General features: G+C 46.5%; 1 protein-coding gene across 3 annotated transcripts in view; it reads right to left on the bottom strand.

Moving 5' to 3' along the window:
- Positions 1–3,835: 3,835 nt before the first annotated feature.
- LOC106612079 (protein Daple) overlaps positions 3,836–24,342 on the bottom strand; it is an 84,467-nt gene continuing 63,960 nt past the window's right edge. For all 3 annotated transcript variants that reach the window (XM_045724135.1, XM_045724136.1, XM_045724137.1), the window contains exons 23-28: positions 7,167–7,353; positions 6,765–6,910; positions 6,027–6,131; positions 5,466–5,623; positions 4,770–5,099; positions 3,836–4,127 (exon numbers count right to left, since the gene is read on the bottom strand). In XM_045724135.1, coding sequence (XP_045580091.1) covers positions 4,060–4,127; positions 4,770–5,099; positions 5,466–5,623; positions 6,027–6,131; positions 6,765–6,910; positions 7,167–7,353 — 994 coding nt within the window. In that variant the 3' untranslated portion in view covers positions 3,836–4,059. The remainder of the gene's footprint in view (positions 4,128–4,769; positions 5,100–5,465; positions 5,624–6,026; positions 6,132–6,764; positions 6,911–7,166; positions 7,354–24,342) is intronic.

Raw genomic sequence — 24,342 nt, 5'->3', positions numbered from 1 at the left:
GGTAACACACTACACCATGAAGGACTGAAATCCTGCAGCACAGGTCCCCCTGCTCAAGAAAGCACATATACATGCCTGTCTGAAGTTTGCCAATGAACATCTGAATGATTCAGAGGACAACTGGGTGAAAGTGTTGTGGTCAGATGAGACCAAAATGGAGCTCTTTGGCATCAGCTCAACTCGCCGTGTTTGGAGGAGGAGGAATACTGCCTATGACCCCAAGAACACCATCCCCACTGTCAAACATGGAGGTGGAAACATTATGCTTTGGGGGTGTTTTTCTGCTAAGGGGACAGGACAACTTCACCGCATCAAAGGGACAATGGACGGGGCCATGTACCGTCAAATCTTGGGTGAGAACCTCCTTCCCTCAGCCAGGGCATTGAAAATGGGTCGTGGATGGATATTCCAGCATGACAATGATCCAAAACACACGGCCAAGGCAACAAAGGAGTGGCTCAAGAAGAAGCACATTAAGGTCCTGGAGTGGCCTAGACAGTCTCCAGACCTCAATCCCATAGAAAATCTGTGGAGGGAGCTGAAGGTTCGAGTTGCCAAACGTCAGCCTCGAAACCTTAATGACTTGGAGAAGATCTGCAAAGAGGAGTGGGACAAAATCCCTCCTGAGATGTGTGCAACCCTGGTGGCACACTACAAGAAACGTCTGACCTCTGTAATTGCCAACAAGGGTTTTGCCACCAAGTACTAAGTCATGTTTTGTAGAGGGGTCAAATACTTATTTCCGTTATTAAAATGCAAATCAATTTATAACATTTTTGACATGCGTTTTCTGGATTTTTTTTGTTGTTATTCTGTCTCTCACTGTTCAAATAAATCTACCATTAAAATTATAGACTGATAATTTCTTTGTCAGTGGGAAAAGTGTGTGTGCGTGCTTGCCTGAGACGCTGTTCAATATAGCCTATGGCCTGAGGGTGTGAGACCAGACATGCTGAAGGCCCGGGACGGGGGAACGGGATGGACGTCTCCTCTCCCAGAGTGTTTCCCCACACCCTGGGAGGTTAGGATTATTTTATTTTTATTTTGAGTGTTTAATGTATTAAAAGGGCCGAGGTAATGAATTATAATCTTTAATGCAGCGACCGATCGATACCACAAGAGAATAAATCAGCTTTTACTGAGAGCGTCAAACCCTTTAATACACTAGGAGAGAAAGAGTAGAGGGAAAGGGGGTGGGAGAGGAGAGAGAGAGCGGGAGTAGAGGGAAAGAGGGTGGGAGAGGAGAGAGAGAGTAGAGGGAAAGAGGGTGGGAGAGGAGAGAGAGAGAGTAGAGGGAAAGAGGGTGGGAGAGGAGAGAGAGCGGGAGTAGAGGGAAAGAGGGTGGGAGAGGAGAGAGAGTAGAGGGAAAGAGGTTGGGAGAGGAGAGAGAGAGAGTAGAGGGAAAGAGGTTGGGAGAGGAGAGAGAGCGGGAGTAGAGGGAAAGAGGGTGGGAGAGGAGAGAGAGAGAGTAGAGGGAAAGAGGTTGGTAGAGGAGAGAGAGAGTAGAGGGAAAGAGGGTGGGAGAGGAGAGAGAGCGGGAGTAGAGGGAAAGAGGGTGGGAGAGGAGAGAGAGAGAGAGCAAAGGAGGGCAGGGCCGGTTCCAGGCATAAGTGACATAAGCGGTCACTTAGGACCCCCGTCTGCTAGGGCCCCCTGACCAATTTTCAACAAAAATAAAGTAAATTTAGGAACTCAGTCTCCGTCTCAAAATGTGTTTGTGTATCAGCAGTTTTTCTCTTGTTATGTCTGTCAGTCACTGGCAGTCACTCAATTAGCCATGTCAGCTAACAATTTTTTGATTGGTAGTTAGTCTAGCCAGCTGTCTAAACGTGCAGTAATCATGGCCGAATACCGAATCATATCATGTTAACATGGCATAAGTCATTACAAAATGTGTAAAGTTGCTGGAAATGTGCTTTAATACAGCAAAAATGTCTCTCCACCCCATGGCAAAATGGGTAGAATTGCATGAAATTTGTTAACAAATAGCAGTTTTCTCTCCGCCCCATGGAAAAATGTGTACAATTGCAGGAAATAAACTTCTAAACACAAAATGATTTGCCACGAGATGGGGGGGGGGGCTCTAACCAAATCTTGCTTAGGGCCCCCAAAAGGCTAGAGCCAGCCCTGAGGCAGGGAGAGAGAGACTGAGAGAGAGGGGCAGACTGAATGAAGGGGGGAAAGGAGGAAGAGGGAAATAGGGAGGGAGAAGTGGTAAAGAAGGAGGAGTGAGGATAGTTACCTTAGGGGTAGCCTCATTGACTAAAAGCCACCTGAAGCTCTAAGATTGTGACAGTTTTGTGAGGAAGCAAGGTTACAGGGTCAGACTCTTGAGTTAAGACAAACACTTATTTTCTCTCTCCTGCTGTCCGTTATTTTGTTGTTGTTTTTCTCCTCTCAGCAAATCCTCCTCGGTCTCAGAGCGTTTCCACAGCCCAGGGCTAGACTTTAATTAATTAGACGAAACCTTATTTATTCTTCTCTCTCTCTCTCTCTCGATCTGAGTTCAGTTTTCTAGGTCTCTCATTATACCTTCTCCAGTCCTACAGGTAGCTAGCACCTCCGCCATGAATATCTGATATCACCAAGGTCCGGTAACTACAGTACCACCTCCATCTGACTAAATAATACATTAAAAAAACAAGCAATTGTCTTGAATATTTCCAAACGCTTTTTAGTCCAGGAGTAGGCTTAGTCTGTGTCCGGGAAACCAGACCCTAGTGTCTGCTGGGTCCAATTCAGTATTACTGGCTCGCAGTGTTTGCTAGGTCAGTGTGATTTCAGGCAGGCAGTAAAGCTAAAGCTCTGGCCATTAGAGGCTCTTTAGAGGACGCCATCCACATTAAAATTTGATGTCCATGGCTGAGATAGTTAGATAGACAGACTCAGAACAGGGAGAGAGAGTTCTTCACAGACGGATAGACACAGATGGCATTACACCACTTCCCTTTTCAATTATTTACCCACCACTACAGACACATACTGACAAGTTAAGATGACCACTGGGTTGTGTACTGTATATGTCATTAACTTTTATTCTAGTCTATTGGCTGAAAGGAATCTGAATGAGGAATCAAAATGTCTATTTTTTACACCCGTACTCTTCAAATGTACATGTTGATGACCAGTGTCTTTCAGATATATAATTGATTTTATTCTAGTGAACATAAGGAATGAGGAGTATAAATGTCTTTGTTCTGTGTTTTTATTTCACTGCTTCTCTTCACTTTGTGGTTGCTGTCTGTCTGCCGGTTGCTGTCTGTCTGCCGGTTGCTGTCTGTCTGCAGTTTGCTGTCTGTCTGCAGGTGTCAGATGGAGTCTAACTGTAATAACCGACTGAGTGGCAGGGCCAATATCATCCTCCACACTCTCACTCATGCTGGATGCATCTCAATTTCATAAACAAAATGTTCAGAGGCTGGGGCCTCATTTTGATTAATGTTGCCATGACAACTACATAATTCATGAATTGTATTAGCGTTCCATTTGTCTTTTTCTGAATCCTAATTCACCGGGGCTTTGGTGGAGAGAAAAGCCTCTCTGCTTTTATCCTTTAGTGTCTGTTCTCTCCCCTTAATCCCTCCATCTACCCCACCCTCCCCAGCCGAAATGCTGACGTGTTGCCCCCTTGGTGTGGGATGAAGGGAACCAGAATGGCCCTACAGTCATGATGAACCTACAGGCCTTGTTTCTTATTTAAAAGATGCTCCCTCATCTGATCTGTATTTGTGTCTAACTAGCTCTACACTGACACCCATTGGCCAGAGAAGGAAATGTTGCTTGTCACCCCAGAAGAACAGAGACATCTCTTCAATAATATACACAAATAGAGTAGTAGCTGGCAGAAAAACATTTAGTTTACAGTGTATGGAAAATGGAAAATGGATCAGAAATACTGTATTTATTAGGCACCTTTTACAAAAATCTGACAAAACATTTGAATTTGACACTTTTAATTTGAGTCCCTATCTGGACTTAGATCAGATCTGTATGTAGAGGTCGGATTTGTGCAAATAATCATGGTATTTCCAGCTGAAGCAGAAAGGCAGTAATTCTCTCTTAGTCCTTACTGGACTGACAGCAGGGGTCTGAGTTGAGATGTCCTTCATTGTTGTCCCCACTCACGGCTAAAACCAAACACACAAACACACAGAGAGGTCCTGTCAAAATGAGTCACTTCACTTCAATTTGTCAGGGCTGGTCAGGGACATCAGTGACAGTTGGTACGCAAATTCCCTCATCTCTAACCCCTCCCTCTGTCCTCCCTCCACCTCTCCCCTATAGTCCACACCTCCCTACTCACCTCTCCGTCTCGCTCCCCCCACACTTCCCTCCTCACCTCTCTCCTTCCCTCTCCACCCACTCCTTCCTCCTCATCTCTCTCTTTCCCTCCCCCCCCTCCTTCCTCCTCATCTCTCTCCTTCCCTCTACGCCCACTCCTTCCTCCTCATCTCTCTCCTTCCCTCTCCCTCCACTCCTTCCTCCTCATCTCTCTCCTTCCCTCCGCCCACTCCTTCCTCCTCATCTCTCTCCTTCCCTCTCACCCCACTCCTTCCTCCTCATCTCTCTCCTTCCCTCACCCTTATCTCCTTCCTTATTCCTCATCCCTCCTTACCTCTCCCCCTCTCTTCCATTTCTCCCCACTCCCTTCCTCCTCACCTCTCTGCCTCCCTCTCTCTACCCCATTTCCCTCCACTCCCTCTCTCCCGCTTCATCCATCTCACCTCTCTCCTCCACTCCCCTCTATCCATCACCTCTCCCCTCCTTACCTCTCCCTTCCTCCTCCATCACATTCTCCTGGCTGGTGGTGGCTGAGGCCATGGGTGTGGTTTTGGGAGTGAGTTTGTCTCTAGGGCTGCTCTGCCCCTCCCAGATCACCGTGGAACCTCTATCTGCAGATTGTAGACGCCGGAGGGGCGAAGTCTTCTGGTCTCCGGGACTGAAGGACTGGGAAGCCAGCTTTCGACGGGAGCCGAGCTTTCGACGGCACCCCGAACCTGAACGCAGCGGCAGCCCACACAGCCCTTCCGTCTGGTCAGAGATACCCAGGGAGGGGGCACGTCGCAGGGGGGAGGGGGAGACGGGGGCACTGCGGGGGTCTGGAGGAGAGGAGAGAGAACAGAGGGGTGAGATATAACAGGGGGTAGGGTGAGGGAGAGAGACAGAGCCATAAAGAGAGGGAGTGATTTGAATGGGATTTGTGTTTGTGTATAATAGTATCTGTGGTCTCTCATTGAGTTGTTCAGTCTGTCTGTCTGTCTGTCTGTCTGTCTGTCTGTCTGTCTGTCTGTCTGTCTGTCTGTCTGTCTGTCTGTCTGTCTGTCTGTCTGTCTGTCTGTCTGTCTGTCTGTCTGTCTGTCTGTCTGTCTGTCTGTCTGTCTGTCTGTCTGTCTGTCTGTCTGTCTGTCTGTCTGTCTGTCTGTCTGTCTGTGTGTGTGTGTGTGTGTGTGTGTGTGTGGTCTCACCGGTCCCAGCAGCAGTCTGTGTGTTTGGTGGGTAGTCTGCACTGTCAGCCAGGTTCTCTATACTGCCAGCAGCGTAGACCGGAGCACGTCCCTCTCTCCCTCCTCCTCCTTTAGGCTTAATCAGCTTCTTCATCCTGTCTGCTATCCAGTTGGACTTCCTACAGAGAGGGATGGAGGGAGGGAGGAAAGGAAGGAGAGAGAGCGAGGGAGGGATGGAGAGAGGGAGATCAAGATCAATGGGAAGTGAGAGAGATGGAGAGAGTGTAGGGGGGTACAAAAAGAGGGATTTGGCCTTTGTCTGTGTGTCTGTGTCTGCATGTGTGTCTCTGCATCCAAACACCCTGCAGGAGTCCAGAAGAAACGCTGCAAAGACCACAGTAAGGACCTATTGGAGCGATGTGACATCAATCCCTCAAACCTGGAACCTCTCTTAACGTTTGTGTGTGTGTGTGTGTGTGTGTGTGTGTGTGTGTGTGTGTGTGTGTGTGTGTGTGTGTGTGTGTGTGTGTGTGTGTGTGTGTGTGTGTGTGTGTGTGTGTGTGTGTGTGTGTGTGTGTTTACTTGGCCTTGCTGGGTGTAAGCATGCAGGGGTCCAGGACTCTGTACTGATCCATGATTTTCTCCACCAGCTTCTGTTTCTCTCTACGCAGCTCACCCATCTTCTCCCTGGAGAGAGGAGAGAGGGAGAAGAAAGGAGAGAGGAGAGGAGAGAGGGTGAAGAGAGGAGGAGAGGAAAGGAGAGAGGGGGAGAGGTGAAGAGAGGTAAAGAGATGAGAGAAGGAGGAGAGGAGAGGGGAGGAGAGAGGGTGAAGAGAGGAGGAGAGGAAAAGAGAGAGGGAGGAGAGGGGAAGAAAGGTAAAGAGAGGAGAGAGGGAGGAGAGGAGAGGGAGGAAGAGGGTGAAGAGAAAGAGGAAGAGGAGAGAGAGATAGGGGAGGAAGAGAAGAGAGAGAGGGAAGAGGGAAGAGAGGGGAGGAGGAAGAAAGAGAGAAAGAAGAGAGTTAGGTTAAAGAAGGAGTAGAGGTAAAGAGAATAATGAAGAGAGAGATAGGAGAGGAGAGGAGAGAGGAGAGATAGGGAGGAGAATGAAGAAGAGATGAAAAGGGGAGTAATGAGAGATAAGAAAGAGAGAAGAGGGCAAGAGAAGAGAAGAAGAGAGAGGAGGAGGAGAGGAAGAGAGAGAGGAGAGGTGAGGAGAGGAGACAAGAGGAGCGAGGGAGGAGAGGTGAGGAGAGGTAAGGAGAGATGAGTCAAGAAAATAATAATAATCTTTACATGAATGTGTGTGTGTGTGTACTGACTGGTATTCTCTCTGCTGTGAGTGGTGCTGGTCCTTGCACTCCAGGCTCTGCTCCATCAGGTCTCTGTTCTGATTGGTCAGACTCTGATTCTGCTCCAACAGATGACGGTTCTCCTCCTCCATATTCCCCTTTAGCTGGGTCAGCAGCTACACACACAAACACACACACAGGTTTCAGAATAATGAATAGAAAAAATAAGTTGTGTGTGTGGGGGAGGTCCTCACTTTTTGGTCCCCACTTGGATAGTAAAGCCAAAGTGTGTGTGTGTGTGTGTGTGTGTGTGTGTGTGTGTGTGTGTGTGTGTGTGTGTGTGTGTGTGTGTGTGTGTGTGTGTGTGTGTGTGTGTGTGTGTGTGTGTGTGTGTGTGTGTGTGTGTGCGTGAGACCCTCCCTTCCTCCTGACCTGGTACTGGTTGGTGAGGCGGTCGGTGCTGAGCTCCAGTCTCTGGTTGTTCTCCCTCAGAGAGCTGATCTCTCCCTCCAGCCTGGTCCTCTCCAGCTGGGCAGCACTGAGCTCCCCCCGCAGCACCGAGCCCTGGGCCAGCAGATCACTCTGCACCTGGGCCCACTCCCTCTGCACACCCTGCAGCCTGGGAGAACAGAACAACATACATTTACAGACAGACAGACAGACAGACAGACAGACAGACAGACAGACAGACAGACAGACAGACAGACAGACAGACAGACAGACAGACAGACAGACAGACAGACAGACAGACAGACAGACAGACAGACAGACAGACAGACAGACAGACAGACAGACAGACAGACAGACAGACAGACAGACAGACAGAGAACCAAGGAGTTACTTGAAAAGATAAGAAGGTGAACCAGCAAGTCAGGCTATTTGTCAGTCAAACAACCAACTGCCAAGTGTCAGACGGAATAGATCAGGGATGAACTGAATAGATCAGGGATGAACTGAATAGATCAGGGATGAACTGAATAGATCAGGGATGAACTAAATAGATCAGGGATGAACTGAATAGATCAGGGATGAACTGAATCGATCAGGGATGAACTGAATGGATCAGGGATGAACTGAATAGATCAGGGATGAACTGAATAGACAAGGGATGAACTGAATAGATCAGGGATGTACTGAATAGCCCAGGGATGAACTGAATAGACCAGGGATACACTGAATGGATCAGGGATGAACTGAATAGACCAGGGATGAACTGAATGGATCAGGGATTACAGTTTTTCTCAGTCGCTTTGGTGCATTTCCTAGATCAAAAGTGCCATTCTTGATACTACTTGTACAAATTCCAAATCATCTAGTCACTTGTGCACATCATTAAAGCAATTTCTTATTCCTTTGAACAAATTGCAATTGCTTTTGTACATATTGCAATTGATAATGTACAAGTGTCATCTTTTTTCCACATTTTCAATTGCTCATGTCATGTTGATCAAAATATAGTAGATGATTCTCTGTTGAATAGTCTTACCCTCAAAACATCTAGGCATTAGTTCCTTGCATAAGCCATTACATGCAAAATTGTTGAACTATTTGTCATAAACTGTCAAGCATAGTTTTACACATTTCTATTAGACCTTTTGTACAAAAACGTGAATTGATGAATGGTGCAGGTGAAATTGACCCTCACTCATGAAGGAATGTAAAGTGTTAGTTCAACCAACAATCAACCAGTTGTCTAAATTGCTCAAAGGTGCATCTCATGAAGAATCAATTGGCAAGCATATATAGACAGACCACAACACAGAGTTGCAATTTTCCAATAATGGATGGACCAGGAAACGAACAGGGTCAACAGCCAAGAGGAGGAAGAAGAGGAGCAAGGATGCGTGGTGGAAGGCAAAACAGAGGAAGAGGCAGAAGAGGACATAGGCGCATATCTGATGACATAAGGGACACTATTGTAGACCATGTGGTCAATCATGGCCTTACAATGGCTGAGGCGGGTCGAAGGGTGCAGCCGAATATTGGGAGATCAACCGTGTCCTCAATAGTTCAAACGTTTCGAAGAGAGAACAGGTATGTCCACCAATGTACAGTGCACAGTTACTGTATATAAGCAGTATACTGTATACTTCCTACAATGCTTCATATTACAGTAGTCCACTTGTATTTCACAGCATACAGAAATATACTCTATACAGATACATACTGCACCCACCTGTATGTTTTACAGTAAAATGTGTGTTTGCATAGTTTTTGTCTATGTGAAAGTGTGTGATGCATCACTGCATTTTTCCACACATAGGACTGCAAGATTACCTCAAACCGGTGGCAGAGGACGCCTTTTCACACCTCAACAGGAGGAGGCTATTTGCACCATGGTCCGAGCAAACAATGCCATGAGACTCAGGGAAATACAAAGGACCATTATAGACGACAACGATGTATTTGAAAACATCCATATGGTTAGCATCTCAACCACCGACAGGGTGCTGTATAGAAACCAGATGAGTATGAAACAGCTGTACCGTGTACCATTCCAAAGGAATGAGGACAGAGTTAAGGAGCTACGGTACCAGTATGTACAGGTAAAACATATATCTATGTAACTACTTTACAGCAACATTTTATAGTGATACATAGTACAGTAAGCATAAACTGCACACATTTCCATTGCTGTGGAAGGAACATGCAATATATGTACATTTTATGTCACTCTTCCTTACCAAAACAAATTCAACTGTGTGTTCTGGGATATAGCGTATAATGGAGTTGGAATCAAGTGAACCCTCTCACAACTTTGTATACGTGGATGAGGCTGGCTTCAACCTGACCAAATGCAGAAGGCGGGGTCGGAATATCATCGGTCACAGAGCTACTGTGGATTTGCCAGGCCAACGGGGAGGAAATATCACCATGTGTGCTGCTATTTCGGAGCATGTTGTCCTAACCCATATCCCCCTTATAGCGCCATACAACACCCAGCATCTACTCAACTTTTTAGAGACTCTCTACAGGGATCTCATCCCTGATGATGAGAGGGGTCTGTTTAGAGAGGATTTGCCAAAGTATGTGGTCATTTGTGATAATGTGAGTTTCCATCGATCAAACATCATAAGGCAATGGTTTGTGACCCACCTGAGGATGCTCATAGAATTCCTCCCACCTTATTCACCATTCCTTAACCCAATTGAGGAGTTATTTTCAGCATGGAGGTGGAAGGTGTACGATCGTCAGCCACACACACAGATGACCCTGCTGGCTGCAATGGATGCAGCATGTGAGGACATCACAGTAGACGCCTGCAGAGGATGGATAAGGCATTCCAAAATATTCTTTCCACGTTGCATTGGAAGGGAAAATATCCGGTGTGATGTGGATGAGAATATGTGGGCCGACAGACAGGAACGTCTGGATGTGTAGAGACAGCACTAGAACAGTGCTGCGGGCAAAGTTGTGCCTTAGGGGTGGTTTCCTGTGTTTCTTTCTAGTTTCGTTTTTTTTCCTTTGTGCCCCTTGGGTTGTCCAGTCTCTTTCAATCAATAACCCACATACAGTAATATGTAAATAGTACTGTTGAAATTGATATATGCCATAGAAGTGCAGCCTTGTGCATTTTCAATACAGTAACTGTCATCCAAACTGTAGCCTAAGTTTACATCAGGTAATACTGTCAAAGTACACAGTTCCATTGACAACATGCCTAAACATTTTGACGACCTTGTTCGTGAACAATGACTCAATGACTTATCATTCTGATGACACTGACATGATCATTGGCATGAATATTTACTTTTGAGAGATGTACTAAGGATTTTTAGTGACTGACTAGCTTTAGAAACACATCTATTGTATATTGCAGTTTGTACAAATTGTTCTGAGAAATGCCCTTATTATTTTGCACATGTTAGGGATGATGTGAAAAATGCACCAAAGCGACTGAGAAAAACTGTAACTGAATAGATCAGGGATGAACTGAAAAGATCAGGGATGAACTGAATGGATCAGGGATGAATTGAATGGACCAGGGATGAACTGAATGGACCAAAGATGACCTTAATGGATCAGGGATGAACTGAATGAACCAGGGATGACCTGAATGGACCAGGGATGACCTGAATAGATCAGGGATGAACTGAATAGATCAGGGACGAACTGAATGGACCAGGGATGAACTGAATAGATCAGGGATGACCTGAATGGACCAGGGATGAACTGAATAGATCAGGGATGACCTGAATGGACCAGGGATGACCTGAATGGTCCAGGGATGACCTGTAATGCCCTGGCCATAGAGAGGGGTTTTTGTTCTTTATTTTGGTTAGGCCAGGGTGTTACATTGGGTGGGCGTTCTATGTTCCTTTTTCTATGGTTTTGTATTTCTTTGTTTTGGGCCGTGTGTAGCTCCCAATCAGGCACAGCTGAAGCTCGTTGTTGCTGATTGGGAGTCACACATAAGGAGCATGTTTTTCCTTTGGGTTTTGGTGGGTAATTGTTTCTGTTAGTGTTTTGCACCTGACAGGACTGTTTGGCTGTCGGTTTTCTTGTTTTGTTTGTATAGTGTTCTTTCTTTATTAAATATTCAATGATGAACACTAACTCCGCTGCATCTTGGTCTCTCTCTCACGACAGCCCTTACAGAATTACCCACCAACAACGGACCAAGCAGCGGAGGAAGGAGCAGCGCCAGGAGGAGCAAGGATCCTGGACCAGGGAGAGAAAGGACTGGGCATGGGAGGACATCCTGGACGGCAAGGGATCCTACACTTGGGAAGAGATCCTGGTCGGAAGGGATCGCCTCCCATGGGAACAGGTAGAGGCACTCAGAAGAGTGGAGGCAGCAGGAAAGAAGGACCAACGGTATGAGGGAACACGGCTGGCAAGGAAGCCCGAGAGGCAGCCCCCCAAAAAAATTGTGGGGGGGGGGGGGCACACGGGGAGTGTGGCAGAGTCAGGTTGGAGACCTGAGCCAGCTCCCCGTGCTTACAGGAGGCAGCGCAGTACTGGTCAGACACCGTGTTATGCGGTAAACCGCACGGTGTCCCCAGTACGCGCGGAGAGCTCAGTGCGTCTTCAGGACCCGGTCTATCCTGTGCCTGCGCCCAGAACCAGGCCTCCTGCATGTCTCCCCATCTTGGTCAAGCCTGTGCCTGCTCCGCGGACCAGGCCTCCAGTGGGTCTCCCCATCCTGGTCAAGCCTGTGCCGGCTCCACGGACCAGGCCTCCAGTGGGTCTCCCCATCCTGGTCAGTCCGTGCCTGCTCAACGGACCCGGCCTCCAGTGGGTCTCCCCATCCTGGTCAGTCCTGTGCCTCCTCCTAGGACCAGGCCACCAGTGGGTCTCCCCATCCTGGTCCGTCCTGTGCCACCTCCCAGGACTAGGCCTCCAGTGGGTCTCGCCAGTCCGGAGCCGCCAGAGCTGCCCGCCAGTCCGGAGCCGCCAGAGCTGCCCGCCAGTCCGGAGCCGCCAGAGCTGCCCGCCAGTCCGGAGCCGCCAGAGCCGTCCGCCTGTCCGGAGCCGCCAGAGCCACCCGCCTGTCCGGCGCCGCCAGAGCCGCCCGCCTGTCCGGAGCCGCCAGAGCCGCCCGCCTGTCCAGAGCAGTCAGAGCCGCCCGTCAGCCCAGTGAGTCCTGTGCCTACGCCTAGGGCCAGGCCTCTAACATGTCTCCTCAGCCTGGTGAATCCTGGGTCAGTGCCGCCGGAGCCGCCAGGGACGCCCGCCAGCCGGGCGCAGCCAGGGACGCCCGCCAGCCGGGCGCAGCCATCGCCGCCCGCCAGTCGGGTGCAACCATCGCTGCCCGCCAGCCGGGCGCAGCCATCGCCGCCCGCCAGCCGGGTGCAGCCATCCCCGCCGGGAGCAGTCAGGGTCGCCCACCAGACCTTCGGCGCGGCCAAGTGCGCCACCTAAGAGGGCGACGCCAAGGGTGGAACAGAGGCCACGTCCCGCACCTGAGCCGCCGCCGTAAGAAGGCCCACCCGGACCCTCCCCTTCAGTGTCAGGTTTTGCCAGAGTCCGCACCTGGGGGGAAGTACTGTAACGCCCTGGCCATAGAGAGGGTTTTTTTTTTCTTTATTTTGGTTAGGCCAGGGTGTTACATTGGGTGGGAGTTCTATGTTCCTTTTTCTATGGTTTTGTATTTCTTTGTTTTGGGCCGTGTGTGGCTCCCAATCAGGCACAGCTGAAGCTCGTTGTTGCTGATTGGGAGTCACACATAAGGAGCATGTTTTTCCTTTGGGTTTTGTGGGTAATTGTTTCTGTTAGTGTTTTGCACCTGACAGGACTGTTTGGCTATCGGTTTTCTTGTTTTGTTTGTATAGTGTTCTTTCTTTATTTAATATTGAATGATGAACACTAACTCCGCTGCACCTTGGTCTCTCTCTCACGACAGCCCTTACATGACCTGAATGGACAAGGGATGAACTGAATGGACCAGGGATGACCTGAATGGATCAGGGATGAACTGAATGGACCAGAGATGAACTGAATGGATCAGGGATGAACTGAATAGATCAGGGATGACCTGAATAGATCAGGGATGAACTGAATGGACCAGGGATGAACTGAATGGACCAGGGATGACCTGAATGGATGAGGGATGAACTGAATGGACCAGAGATGAACTGAATGGATCAGGGATGAACTGAATAGATCAGGGATGACCTGAATAGATCAGGGATGAACTGAATGGACCAGGGATGAACTGAATAGATCAAGGATGAACTGAATGGACCAGGGATGAACTGAATAGATCAGGGATGACCTGAATAGTTCAGGGATGAACTGAATAGACCAGGGATGAACTGAATAGATCAAGGATGAACTGAATGGATCAGGGATTAACTGAATAGATCAGGGATGATCTGAATAGATCAGTGATGAACTGAATAGATCAAGGATGAACTGAATGGATCAGAGATTAACTGAATGAATCAGGGATGATTAGAATGGATCAGGGATGAACTGAATGGACCAGGGATGAACTGAATGGACCAGGGATGTCCTGAATGGACCAGAGATAACCTGAATAGATCAGGGATGAACTGAATGGACCAGGGATGAACTGAATAGATCAGGAATGACCTGATTGGACCAGGGATGTCCTGAATGGACCAGGGATGACCTGAATGGACCAGGGATGAACTTAATAGATCAGGGATGAACTGGATGGATCAGGGATGAACTGAATGGACCAGGGATGAACTGAATAGATCAGGGATGAATTGAATGGACCAGGGATGAACTGAATGGACCAGGGATAACCTGAATAGATCAGGGGTGAACTGAATGGACCAGGGATAACCTGAATAGATCAGGGATAAACTGAATAGATCAGGGATGAAATGAATGGACCAGGGATGAACTGAAAAGATCAGGGATGACCTGAATGGACCAGGGATGACCTGAATGGACCAGGGATGACCTGAATACATCAGGGATGAACTGAATGGACCAGGGATGAACTGAATGGACCAGGGATGAACTGAATAGATCAGGGATGAACTGAATAGATCAGGAATAAACTGAATGGACCAGGGATGACCTGAATGGGCCAGGGATAAACTGAATAGATCAGGGATGAACTGAATGGACCAGGGATGAACTGAATAGATTAGGGATGAACTGAATGGACCAGTGATGAACTGAATGGATCGGGGATGGACTGAATAGATTAGGGATGATCTGAATGGACCAGGGATGAACTGAATAGATCAGGGATGGACTGAATAGATCAGGGATGAACTGAATGGACCAGGGATCAACTGAATAGATCAGGGATGAACTGAATGGACCAGGGATGAACTGAAAAGATCAGGTATGACCTGAATAGATCAGGGGTGAACTGAATAGATCAGGGATGACCTGAATAGACCAGGGATGACCTGAATAGATCAGGGATGAACTGAATGGACCAGGAATGAACTTAATGGACCAGGGATGAACTGAATGGATCAGGGATGAACTGAATAGATCAGGGAGGAACTGAATAGACCAGGGATGAAATGAATAGACCAGGGATTAACTGAATAGGCCAGGGATTAACTGAATGGACCAGGGAGGAACTGAATAGATCAGGGATAAACTGAATAGATCAGGGATGAACTGAATGGACCAGGGATGAACTGAATGGACCAGGGATGAACTGAATAGATCAGGGATGAACTGAATGGACCAGGGATTAACTGAATAGATCAGGGATGAACTGAATGGACCAGGGATGAACTGAATAGATCAGGGATGAACTGATTGGACCAGGAATTAACTGAATGGACCAGGGATGAACTGAATGGACCAAGGATGAATTGAATGGACCAGGGATGAAATGAATAGATCAGGGATGAACTGAATGGACCAGGGATTAACTCAATAGATCAGGGATGAACTGAATGGACCAGGAATGAACTTAACTGACCAGGGATGTACTGAATAGATCAGGGATGAACTGAATAGATCAGGGATGACCTGAATGGACCAGGGATGACCTAAATGGATCAGGGATGACCTGAATAGATCAGGGATTAACTGAATGGATCAGGGATGAACTGAATGGACCAGGGATGAACTGAATAGATCAGGGATGAACTGATTGGACCAGGAATTAACTGAATGGACCAGGGATGAACTGAATGGACCAGGGATGAATTGAATAGATCAGGGATGACCTGAATGGACCAGGGATGACCTAAATGGATCAGGGATGACCTGAATAGATCAGGGATTAACTGAATGGATCAGGGATGAACTGAATGGACCAGGGATGAACTGAATGGATCAGGGATGAACTGAATAGATCAGGGATAAACTGAATGGACAAGGGATGACCTGAATGGGCCAGGGATGAACTGAATAGATCAGGGATGAACTGAATGGACCAGGGATGAACTGAATGGACCAGTGATGAACTGAATGGATCGGGGTTAACTGAATAGATCAGGGATGATCTGAATGGACGAGGGATGAACTGAATAGATCAGGGATAGACTGAATAGGTCAGGGATGGACTGAATGGACCAGGTTCAACTGAATAGATCAGGGATAAACTGATTGAACCAGGGATGAACTGAATAGATCAGGTATGACCTGAATAGATCAGGGGTGACCTGAATAGATCAGGGATGAACTGAATAGACCAGGTATTAACTGAATTGACCAGGGATGAACTGAATAGATCAGGGATGAACTGAATAGACCACGGATGAACTGAATAGTTCAGGGATAAACTGAATAGATCTGGGATGAACTGAATAGATCACGGATGAACTGAATGGACCAAGGATGAATTGAATAGATCAGGGATTAACTGAATGGACCAGGGATGAACTGAATGGACCAGGGATGACCTGAATAGATCAGGGATGAACTGAATGGACCAGGAATGAAGTTAATGGACCAGGGATGAACTGAATAGATCAGGGATGAACTGAATAGACCAGGGATGAACTGAATAGACCAGGGATTAACTGAATGGACCAGGGATGAACTGAATAGACCAGTGATGAACTGAATAGTTCAGGGATGAACTGAATAGATCAGGGATGAACTGAATAGATCGCAGATGAACTGAATGGACCAGTGATGAACTGAATAGATCAGGGATGAACTGAATGGACCAGGATGAACTGAATGGACCAGGAATGAACTGAAAAGATCAGGGATGAACTGAATGGACCAGGGATGAACTGAATGGACCAGGGATGAACTGAATAGATCAGGGATGAACTGAATGGACCAGGGATTGACTGAATAGATCAGGTATGAACTGAATGGACCAGGGATGAACTGAATAGATCAGGGATGAACTGATTGGACCAGGAATGAACTGAATGGACCAGGGATGAACTGAATAGATCAGGGATGAACTGAATAGATCAGGGATGAACTGAATGGACCAGGGATGAACTGAATAGATCAGGGATGAACTGAATGGACCAGGATGAACTGAATGGACCAGGGATGAACTGAATAGATCAGGGATGAACTGAATGGACCAGGGATGAACTGAATGGACCAGGGATGAACTGAATGGATCAGGGATGAACTGAATGGACCAGGGATTAACTGAATAGATCAGGGATGAACTGAATGGACCAGGGATGAACTGAATGGACCATGGATGAACTGAATGGATCAGGGATGAACTGAATGGACCAGGGATTAACTGAATAGATCAGGGATGAACTGAATAGATCTGGGATGAACTGAATAGATCACGGATGAACTGAATGGACCAGGGATGAACTGAATAGTTCAGGGATTAACTGAATGGACCAGGGATGAACTGAATGGACCAGGGATGACCTGAATAGATCAGGGATGAACTGAATGGACCAGGAATGAACTTAATGGACCAGGGATGAACTGAATAGATCAGGGATGACCTGAATAGTTCAGGGATGAACTGAATAGACCAGGGATGAACTGAATAGATCAAGGATGAACTGAATGGATCAGAGAGTAACTGAATGGATCAGGGATGAACTGAATGGATCAGGGATGACCTGAATGGACCAGGGATGAACTGAATAGATCAAGGATGAACTGAATGGATCAGAGAGTAACTGAATGGATCAGGGATGAACTGAATGGATCAGGGATGACCTGAATGGACTAGGGATGAACTGAATAGATCAGGAATGACCTGAATGGACCAGGGATGAACTGAATGGACCAGGGATGACCTGAATGGACCAGGAATTAACTTAATAGATCAGGGATGAACTGAATGGATCAGGGATGAACTGAATGGACCAGGGATGAACTGAATAGATAAGGGATGGACTGAATAGATCAGGGATGGACTGAATGGACCAGGGATCAACTGAATAGATCAGGGATAAACTGATTGAACCAGGGATGAACTGAATAGATCAGGTATGACCTGAATAGATCAGGGGTGAACTGAATAGATCAGGGATGACTGAATAGACCAGGGATGAACTGAATAGATCAGGGATGAACTGAATAGACCAGGTATTAACTGAATTGACCAGGGATGAACTGAATAGATCAGGGATGAACTGAATAGACCAGGGATGAACTGAATAGTTCAGGGATAAACTGAATAGATCTGGGATGAACTGAATAGATCACGGATGAACTGAATGGACCAGGGATGAACTGAATAGATCAGGGATGAACTGAATGGACCAGGAATGAACTTAATGGACCAGGGATGAACTGAATAGATCAGGGATGAACTGAATAGACCAGGGATGAACTGAATAGACCAGGGATTAACTGAATGGACCAGGGATGAACTGAATGGACCAGGGATTAACTGAATAGATCAGGGATGAACTGAATGGACCAGGAATGAACTTAACTGACCAGGGATGAACTGAATAGATCAGGGATGAACTGAATAGACCAGGGATTAACTGAATGGACCAGGGATGAACTGAATAGACCAGTGATGAACTGAATAGTTCAGGGATGAACTGAATAGATCAGGGATGAACTGAATAGATCACAGATGAACTGAATGGACCAGTGATGAACTGAATAGATCAGGGATGAACTGAATGGACCAGGATGAACTGAATGGACCAGGAATGAACTGAAAAGATCAGGGATGAACTGAATGGACCAGGGATGAACTGAATGGACCAGGGATGAACTGAATAGATCAGGGATGAATAGAATGGACCAGGGATTGACTGAATAGATCAGGTATGAACTGAATGGACCAGGGATGAACTGAATAGATCAGGGATGAACTGATTGGACCAGGAATGAACTGAATGGAACAGGGATGAACTGAATAGACAAGGGATGAACTGAATAGATCAGGGATGAACTGAATAGACCAGGGATGAACTGAATGGACCAGGGATGAACTGAATAGACCAGGGATGAACTGAATAGTTCAGGGATGAACTGAATAGACCAGGGATGAACTGAATAGATCAGGGATGAACTGAATGGACCAGGGATGAACTGAATAGATCAGGGATGAACTGAATGGACCAGGATGAACTGAATGGACCAGGAATGAACTGAAAAGATCAGGGATGAACTGAATGGACCAGGGATGAACTGAATGGACCAGGGATGAACTGAATAGACCAGGGATGAACTGAATAGATCAGGGATGAACTGAATGGACCAGGGATGAACTGAATAGATCAGGGATGACGGATTGGACAAGGAATGAACTGAATGGACCAGGGATGAACTGAATAGATCAGGGATGACCTGAATGGAGCAGGGATGAACTGAATAGATCAGGGATGACCTGAATGGACCAGGGATGACCTGAATGGACCAGGGATGAACTGAATAGTTCAGGGATGAACTGAATAGATCAGGGATGAACTGAATAGATCACGGATGAACTGAATGGACCAGGGATGAACTAAATAGATCAGGGATGAACTGAATGGACCAGGATGACCTGAATGGACCAGGGATGAACTGAATAGATCAGGGATGAACTGAATGGACCAGGGATGAACTGAATGGTCCAGGGATGAACTGAATGGATCAGGGATGAACTGAATGGACCAGGGATTAACTGAATAGATCAGGGATGAACTGAATGGACCAGGGATGAACTGAATGGACCAGGGATGAACTGAATGGATCAGGGATGAACTGAATGGACCAGGGATTAACTGAATAGATCAGGGATGGACTGAATGGACCAGGGATTGACTGAATAGATCAGGTATGAACTGAATGGACCAGGGATGAACTGAATACATCAGGGATGAACTGATTGGACCAGGAATGAACTGAATGGACCAGGGATGAACTGAATGGAACAGGGATGGACTGAATAGACCAGGGATGAACTGAATAGATCAGGGATGAACTGAATGGACCAGGGATGAACTGAATAGATCAGGGATGAACTGATTGGACCAGGAATGAACTGAATGGACCAGGGATGAACTGAATAGATCAGGGATGACCTGAATGGAGCAGGGATGAACTGAATAGATCAGGGATGACCTGAATGGACCAGGGATGACCTGAATGGACCAGGGATGAACTGAATAGTTCAGGGATGAACTGAATAGATCAGGGATGAACTGAATAGATCACGGATGAACTGAATGGACCAGGGATGAACTAAATAGATCAGGGATGAACTGAATGCACCAGGATGACCTGAATGGACCAGGGATGAACTGAATAGATCAGGGATGAACTGAATGGACCAGGGATGAACTGAATGGACCAGGGATGAACTGAATGGATCAGGGATGAACTGAATGGACCAGGGATTAACTGAATAGATCAGGGATGAACTGAATGGACCAGGGATGAACTGAATGGACCAGGGATGAACTGAATGGATCAGGGATGAACTGAATGGACCAGGGATTAACTGAATAGATCAGGGATGAACTGAATGGACCAGGGATGAACTGAATAGATCAGGGATGAACTGATTGGACCAGGAATGAACTGAATAGACCAGGGATGACTGAAAAGTTCAGGGATGAACTGAATAGATCTGGGATGAACTGAATAGATCACGGATGAACTGAATGGACCAGGGATGAATTGAATAGTTCAGGGATTAACTGAATGGACCAGGGATGAACTGAATGGACCAGGGATGACCTGAATAGATCAGGGATGAACTGAATGGACCAGGAATGAACTTAATGGACCAGGGATGAACTGAATAGATCAGGGATGAACTGAATAGTTCAGGGATGAACTGAATAGACCAGGGATGAACTGAATAGATCAAGGATGAATTGAATGGATCAGAGAGTAACTGAATGGATCAGGGATGAACTGAATGGATCAGGGATGAACTGAATGGAACAGGGATGAACTGAATGGACTAGGGATGAACCTGAATAGATCAGGAATGACCTGAATGGACCAGGGATGACCTAAATGGACCAGGGATGACCTGAATGGACCAGGAATTAACTTAATAGATAAGGGATGAACTGAATGGATCAGGGATGAACTGAATGGACCAGGGATGAACTGAATAGATCAGGGATGAATTGAATGGACCAGGGAGGAACTGAATGGACCAGGGATAACCTGAATAGATCAGGGATGAACTGAATAGATCAGGGATGACCTGAATGGACCAGGGATGATCTGAATAGATCAGGGATGACCTGAATGGACCAGGGAAGACCCTAAATGGATCAGGGATGACCTGAATAGATCATGGATGAACTGAATGGACCAGGGATGAACTAAATGGACCAGGGATGAACTGAATGGATCAGGGATCAACTGAATAGATCAGGGATGAACTGAATGGACCAGGGATGACCTGAATAGATCAGGGATGAACTGAATGGACCAGGATGAACTGAATGGACCAGGAATGAACTGAAAAGATCAGGGATGAACTGAATGGACCAGGGATGAACTGAACGGACCAGGGATGAACTGAATAGATCAGGGATGAACTGAATGGACCAGGGATTGACTGAATAGATCAGGTATGAACTGAATGGACCAGGGATGAACTGAATAGATCAGGGATGAACTGATTGGACCAGGAATGAACTGAATGGACCAGGGATGAACTGAATGGAACAGGGATGAACTGAATAGACCAGGGATGAACTGAATAGATCAGGGATGAACTGAATGGACCAGGGATGAACTGAATAGATCAGGGATGACGGATTGGACCAGGAATGAACTGAATGGACCAGGGATGAACTGAATAGATCAGGGATACCTGAATGGAGCAGGGATGAACTGAATAGATCAGGGATGACCTGAATGGACCAAGGATGACCTGAATGGACCAGGGATGAACTGAATAGTTCAGGGATGAACTGAATAGATCAGGGATGAACTGAATAGATCACGGATGAACTGAATGGACCAGGGATGAACTAAATAGATCAGGGATGAACTGAATGGACCAGGATGAACTGAACGGACCAGGGATGAACTGAATAGATCAGGGATGAACTGAATGGACCAGGGATGAACTGAATGGACCAGGGATGAACTGAATGGATCAGGGATGAACTGAATGGACCAGTGATTAACTGAAAAGATCAGGGATGAACTGAATGGACCAGGGATGAACTGAATGGACCAGGGATGAACTGAATGGATCAGGGATGAACTGAATGGACCAGGGATTAACTGAATAGATCAGGGATGAACTGAATGGACCAGGGATGAACTGAATAGATCAGGGATGAACTGATTGGACCAGGAATGAACTGAATAGACCAGGGATGAACTGAAAAGTTCAGGGATGAACTGAATAGATCTGGGATGAACTGAATAGATCACGGATGAACTGAATGGACCAGGGATGAATTGAATAGTTCAGGGATTAACTGAATGGACCAGGGATGACCTGAATAGATCAGGGATGACCTGAATGGACCAGGAATGAACTTAATGGACCAGGGATGACCTGAATAGATCAGGGATGAACTGAATAGTTCAGGGATGAACTGAATAGACCAGGGATGAACTGAATAGATCAAGGATGAACTGAATGGATCAGGGATTAACTGAATAGATCAGGGATGATCTGAATAGATCAGTGATGAACTGAATAGATCAAGGATGAACTGAATGGATCAGAGAGTAACTGAATGGATCAGGGATGAACTGAATGGATCAGGGATGAACTGAATGGACCAGGGATGGACTGAATGGACTATGGATGAACTGAATAGATCAGGAATGACCTGAATGGACCAGGGATGAACTGAATGGACCAGGGATGACCTGAATGGACCAGGAATTAACTTAATAGATCAGGGATGAACTGAATGGATCAGGGATGAAATGAATAGATCAGGGATGAATTGAATGGACCAGGGATGAACTGAATGGACCAGGGATAACCTGAATAGATCAGGGCTGAACTGAATGGACCAGGGATAACCTGAATAGATCAGGGATGAACTGAATAGATCAGGGATGACCTGAATGGACCAGGGATTATCTGAATAGATCAGGGATGACCTGAATGGACCAGGGAAGACCCTAAATGGATCAGGGATGACCTGAATAGATCATGGATGAACTGAATGGACCAGGGATGAACTGAATGGATCAGGGATCAACTGAATAGATCAGGGATGAACTGAATGGACCAGGGATGACCTGAATGGGCCAGGGATGAACTGAATAGATTAGGGATGAACTGAATGGACCATTGATGAACTGAATGGATCGGGGTTGGACTGAATAGATCAGGGATGAACTGAATGTACCAGGTATGAACTGAATAGATCAGGGATGGACTGAATAGATCAGGGATGAACTGAATGGACCAGGGATCAACTGAATATATCAGGGATGAACTGAATGGACCAGGGATGAACTGAATAGATCAGGGATGACCTGTATAGATCAGGGGTGAACTGAATAGATCAGGGATGAACTGAATAGACCGGGGATGAACTGAATAGATCAGGGATTAACTGAATAGACCAGGTATTAACTGAATTGACCAGGGATGACCTGAATAGATCAGGGATGAACTGAATAGACCATTGATGAACTGAATAGTTCAGGGATGAACTGAATAGATCTGGGATGAACTGAATAGATCACGGATGAACTGAATGGACCAGGGATGAATTGAATAGATCAGGGATTAACTGAATGGACCAGGGATGAACTGAATGGACCAGGGATGAACTGAATAGATCAGGGATGAACTGAATAGTTCAGGGATGAACTGAATAGACCAGGGATGAACTGAATAGATCAAGGATGAACTGAATGGATCAGGGATTAACTGAATAGATCAGGGATGATCTGAATAGATCAGTGATGAACTGAATAGATCAAGGATGAACTGAATGGATCAGAGAGTAACTGAATGGATCAGGGATGAACTGAATGGACCAGGGATGAACTGAATGGACTAGGGATGAACTGAATAGATCAGGAATGACCTGAATGGACCAGGGATGAACTGAATGGACCAGGGATGACCTGAATGGACCAGGAATTAACTTAATAGATCAGGGATGAACTGAATGGATCAGGGATGAACTGAATAGATCAGGGATGAATTGAATGGACCAGGGATGAACTGAATAGACCAGGGATAACCTGAATAGATCAGGGCTGAACTGAATGGACCAGGGATAACCTGAATAGATCAGGGATGAACTGAATAGATCAGGGATGACCTGAATGGACCAGGGATTATCTGAATAGATCAGGGTTGACCTGAATGGACCAGGGAAGACCCTAAATGGATCAGGGATGACCTGAATAGATCATGGATGAACTGAATGGACCAGGGATGAACTAAATGGACCAGGGATGAACTGAATGGATCAGGGATCAACTGAATAGATCAGGGATGAACTGAATGGACCAGGGATGACCTGAATGGGCCAGGGATGAACTGAATAGATTAGGGATGAACTGAATGGACCATTGATGAACTGAATGGATCGGGGTTGGACTGAATAGATCAGGGATGAATTGAATGTACCAGGTATGAACTGAATAGATCAGGGATGGACTGAATAGATCAGGGATGAACTGAATGGACCAGGGATCAACTGAATATATCAGGGATGAACTGAATGGACCAGGGATGAACTGAATAGATCAGGGATACCTGTATAGATCAGGGGTGAACTGAATAGATCAGGGATGAACTGAATAGACCGGGGATGAACTGAATAGATCAGGGATTAACTGAATAGACCAGGTATTAACT

Source organism: Salmo salar, chromosome ssa09 (assembly GCF_905237065.1).
Source record: "Salmo salar chromosome ssa09, Ssal_v3.1, whole genome shotgun sequence".
Taxonomy (NCBI): domain Eukaryota; kingdom Metazoa; phylum Chordata; class Actinopteri; order Salmoniformes; family Salmonidae; genus Salmo; species Salmo salar.
Note: the sequence above shows the minus strand (reverse complement) of the source record. Positions and strands in the feature narration are given on the sequence as shown.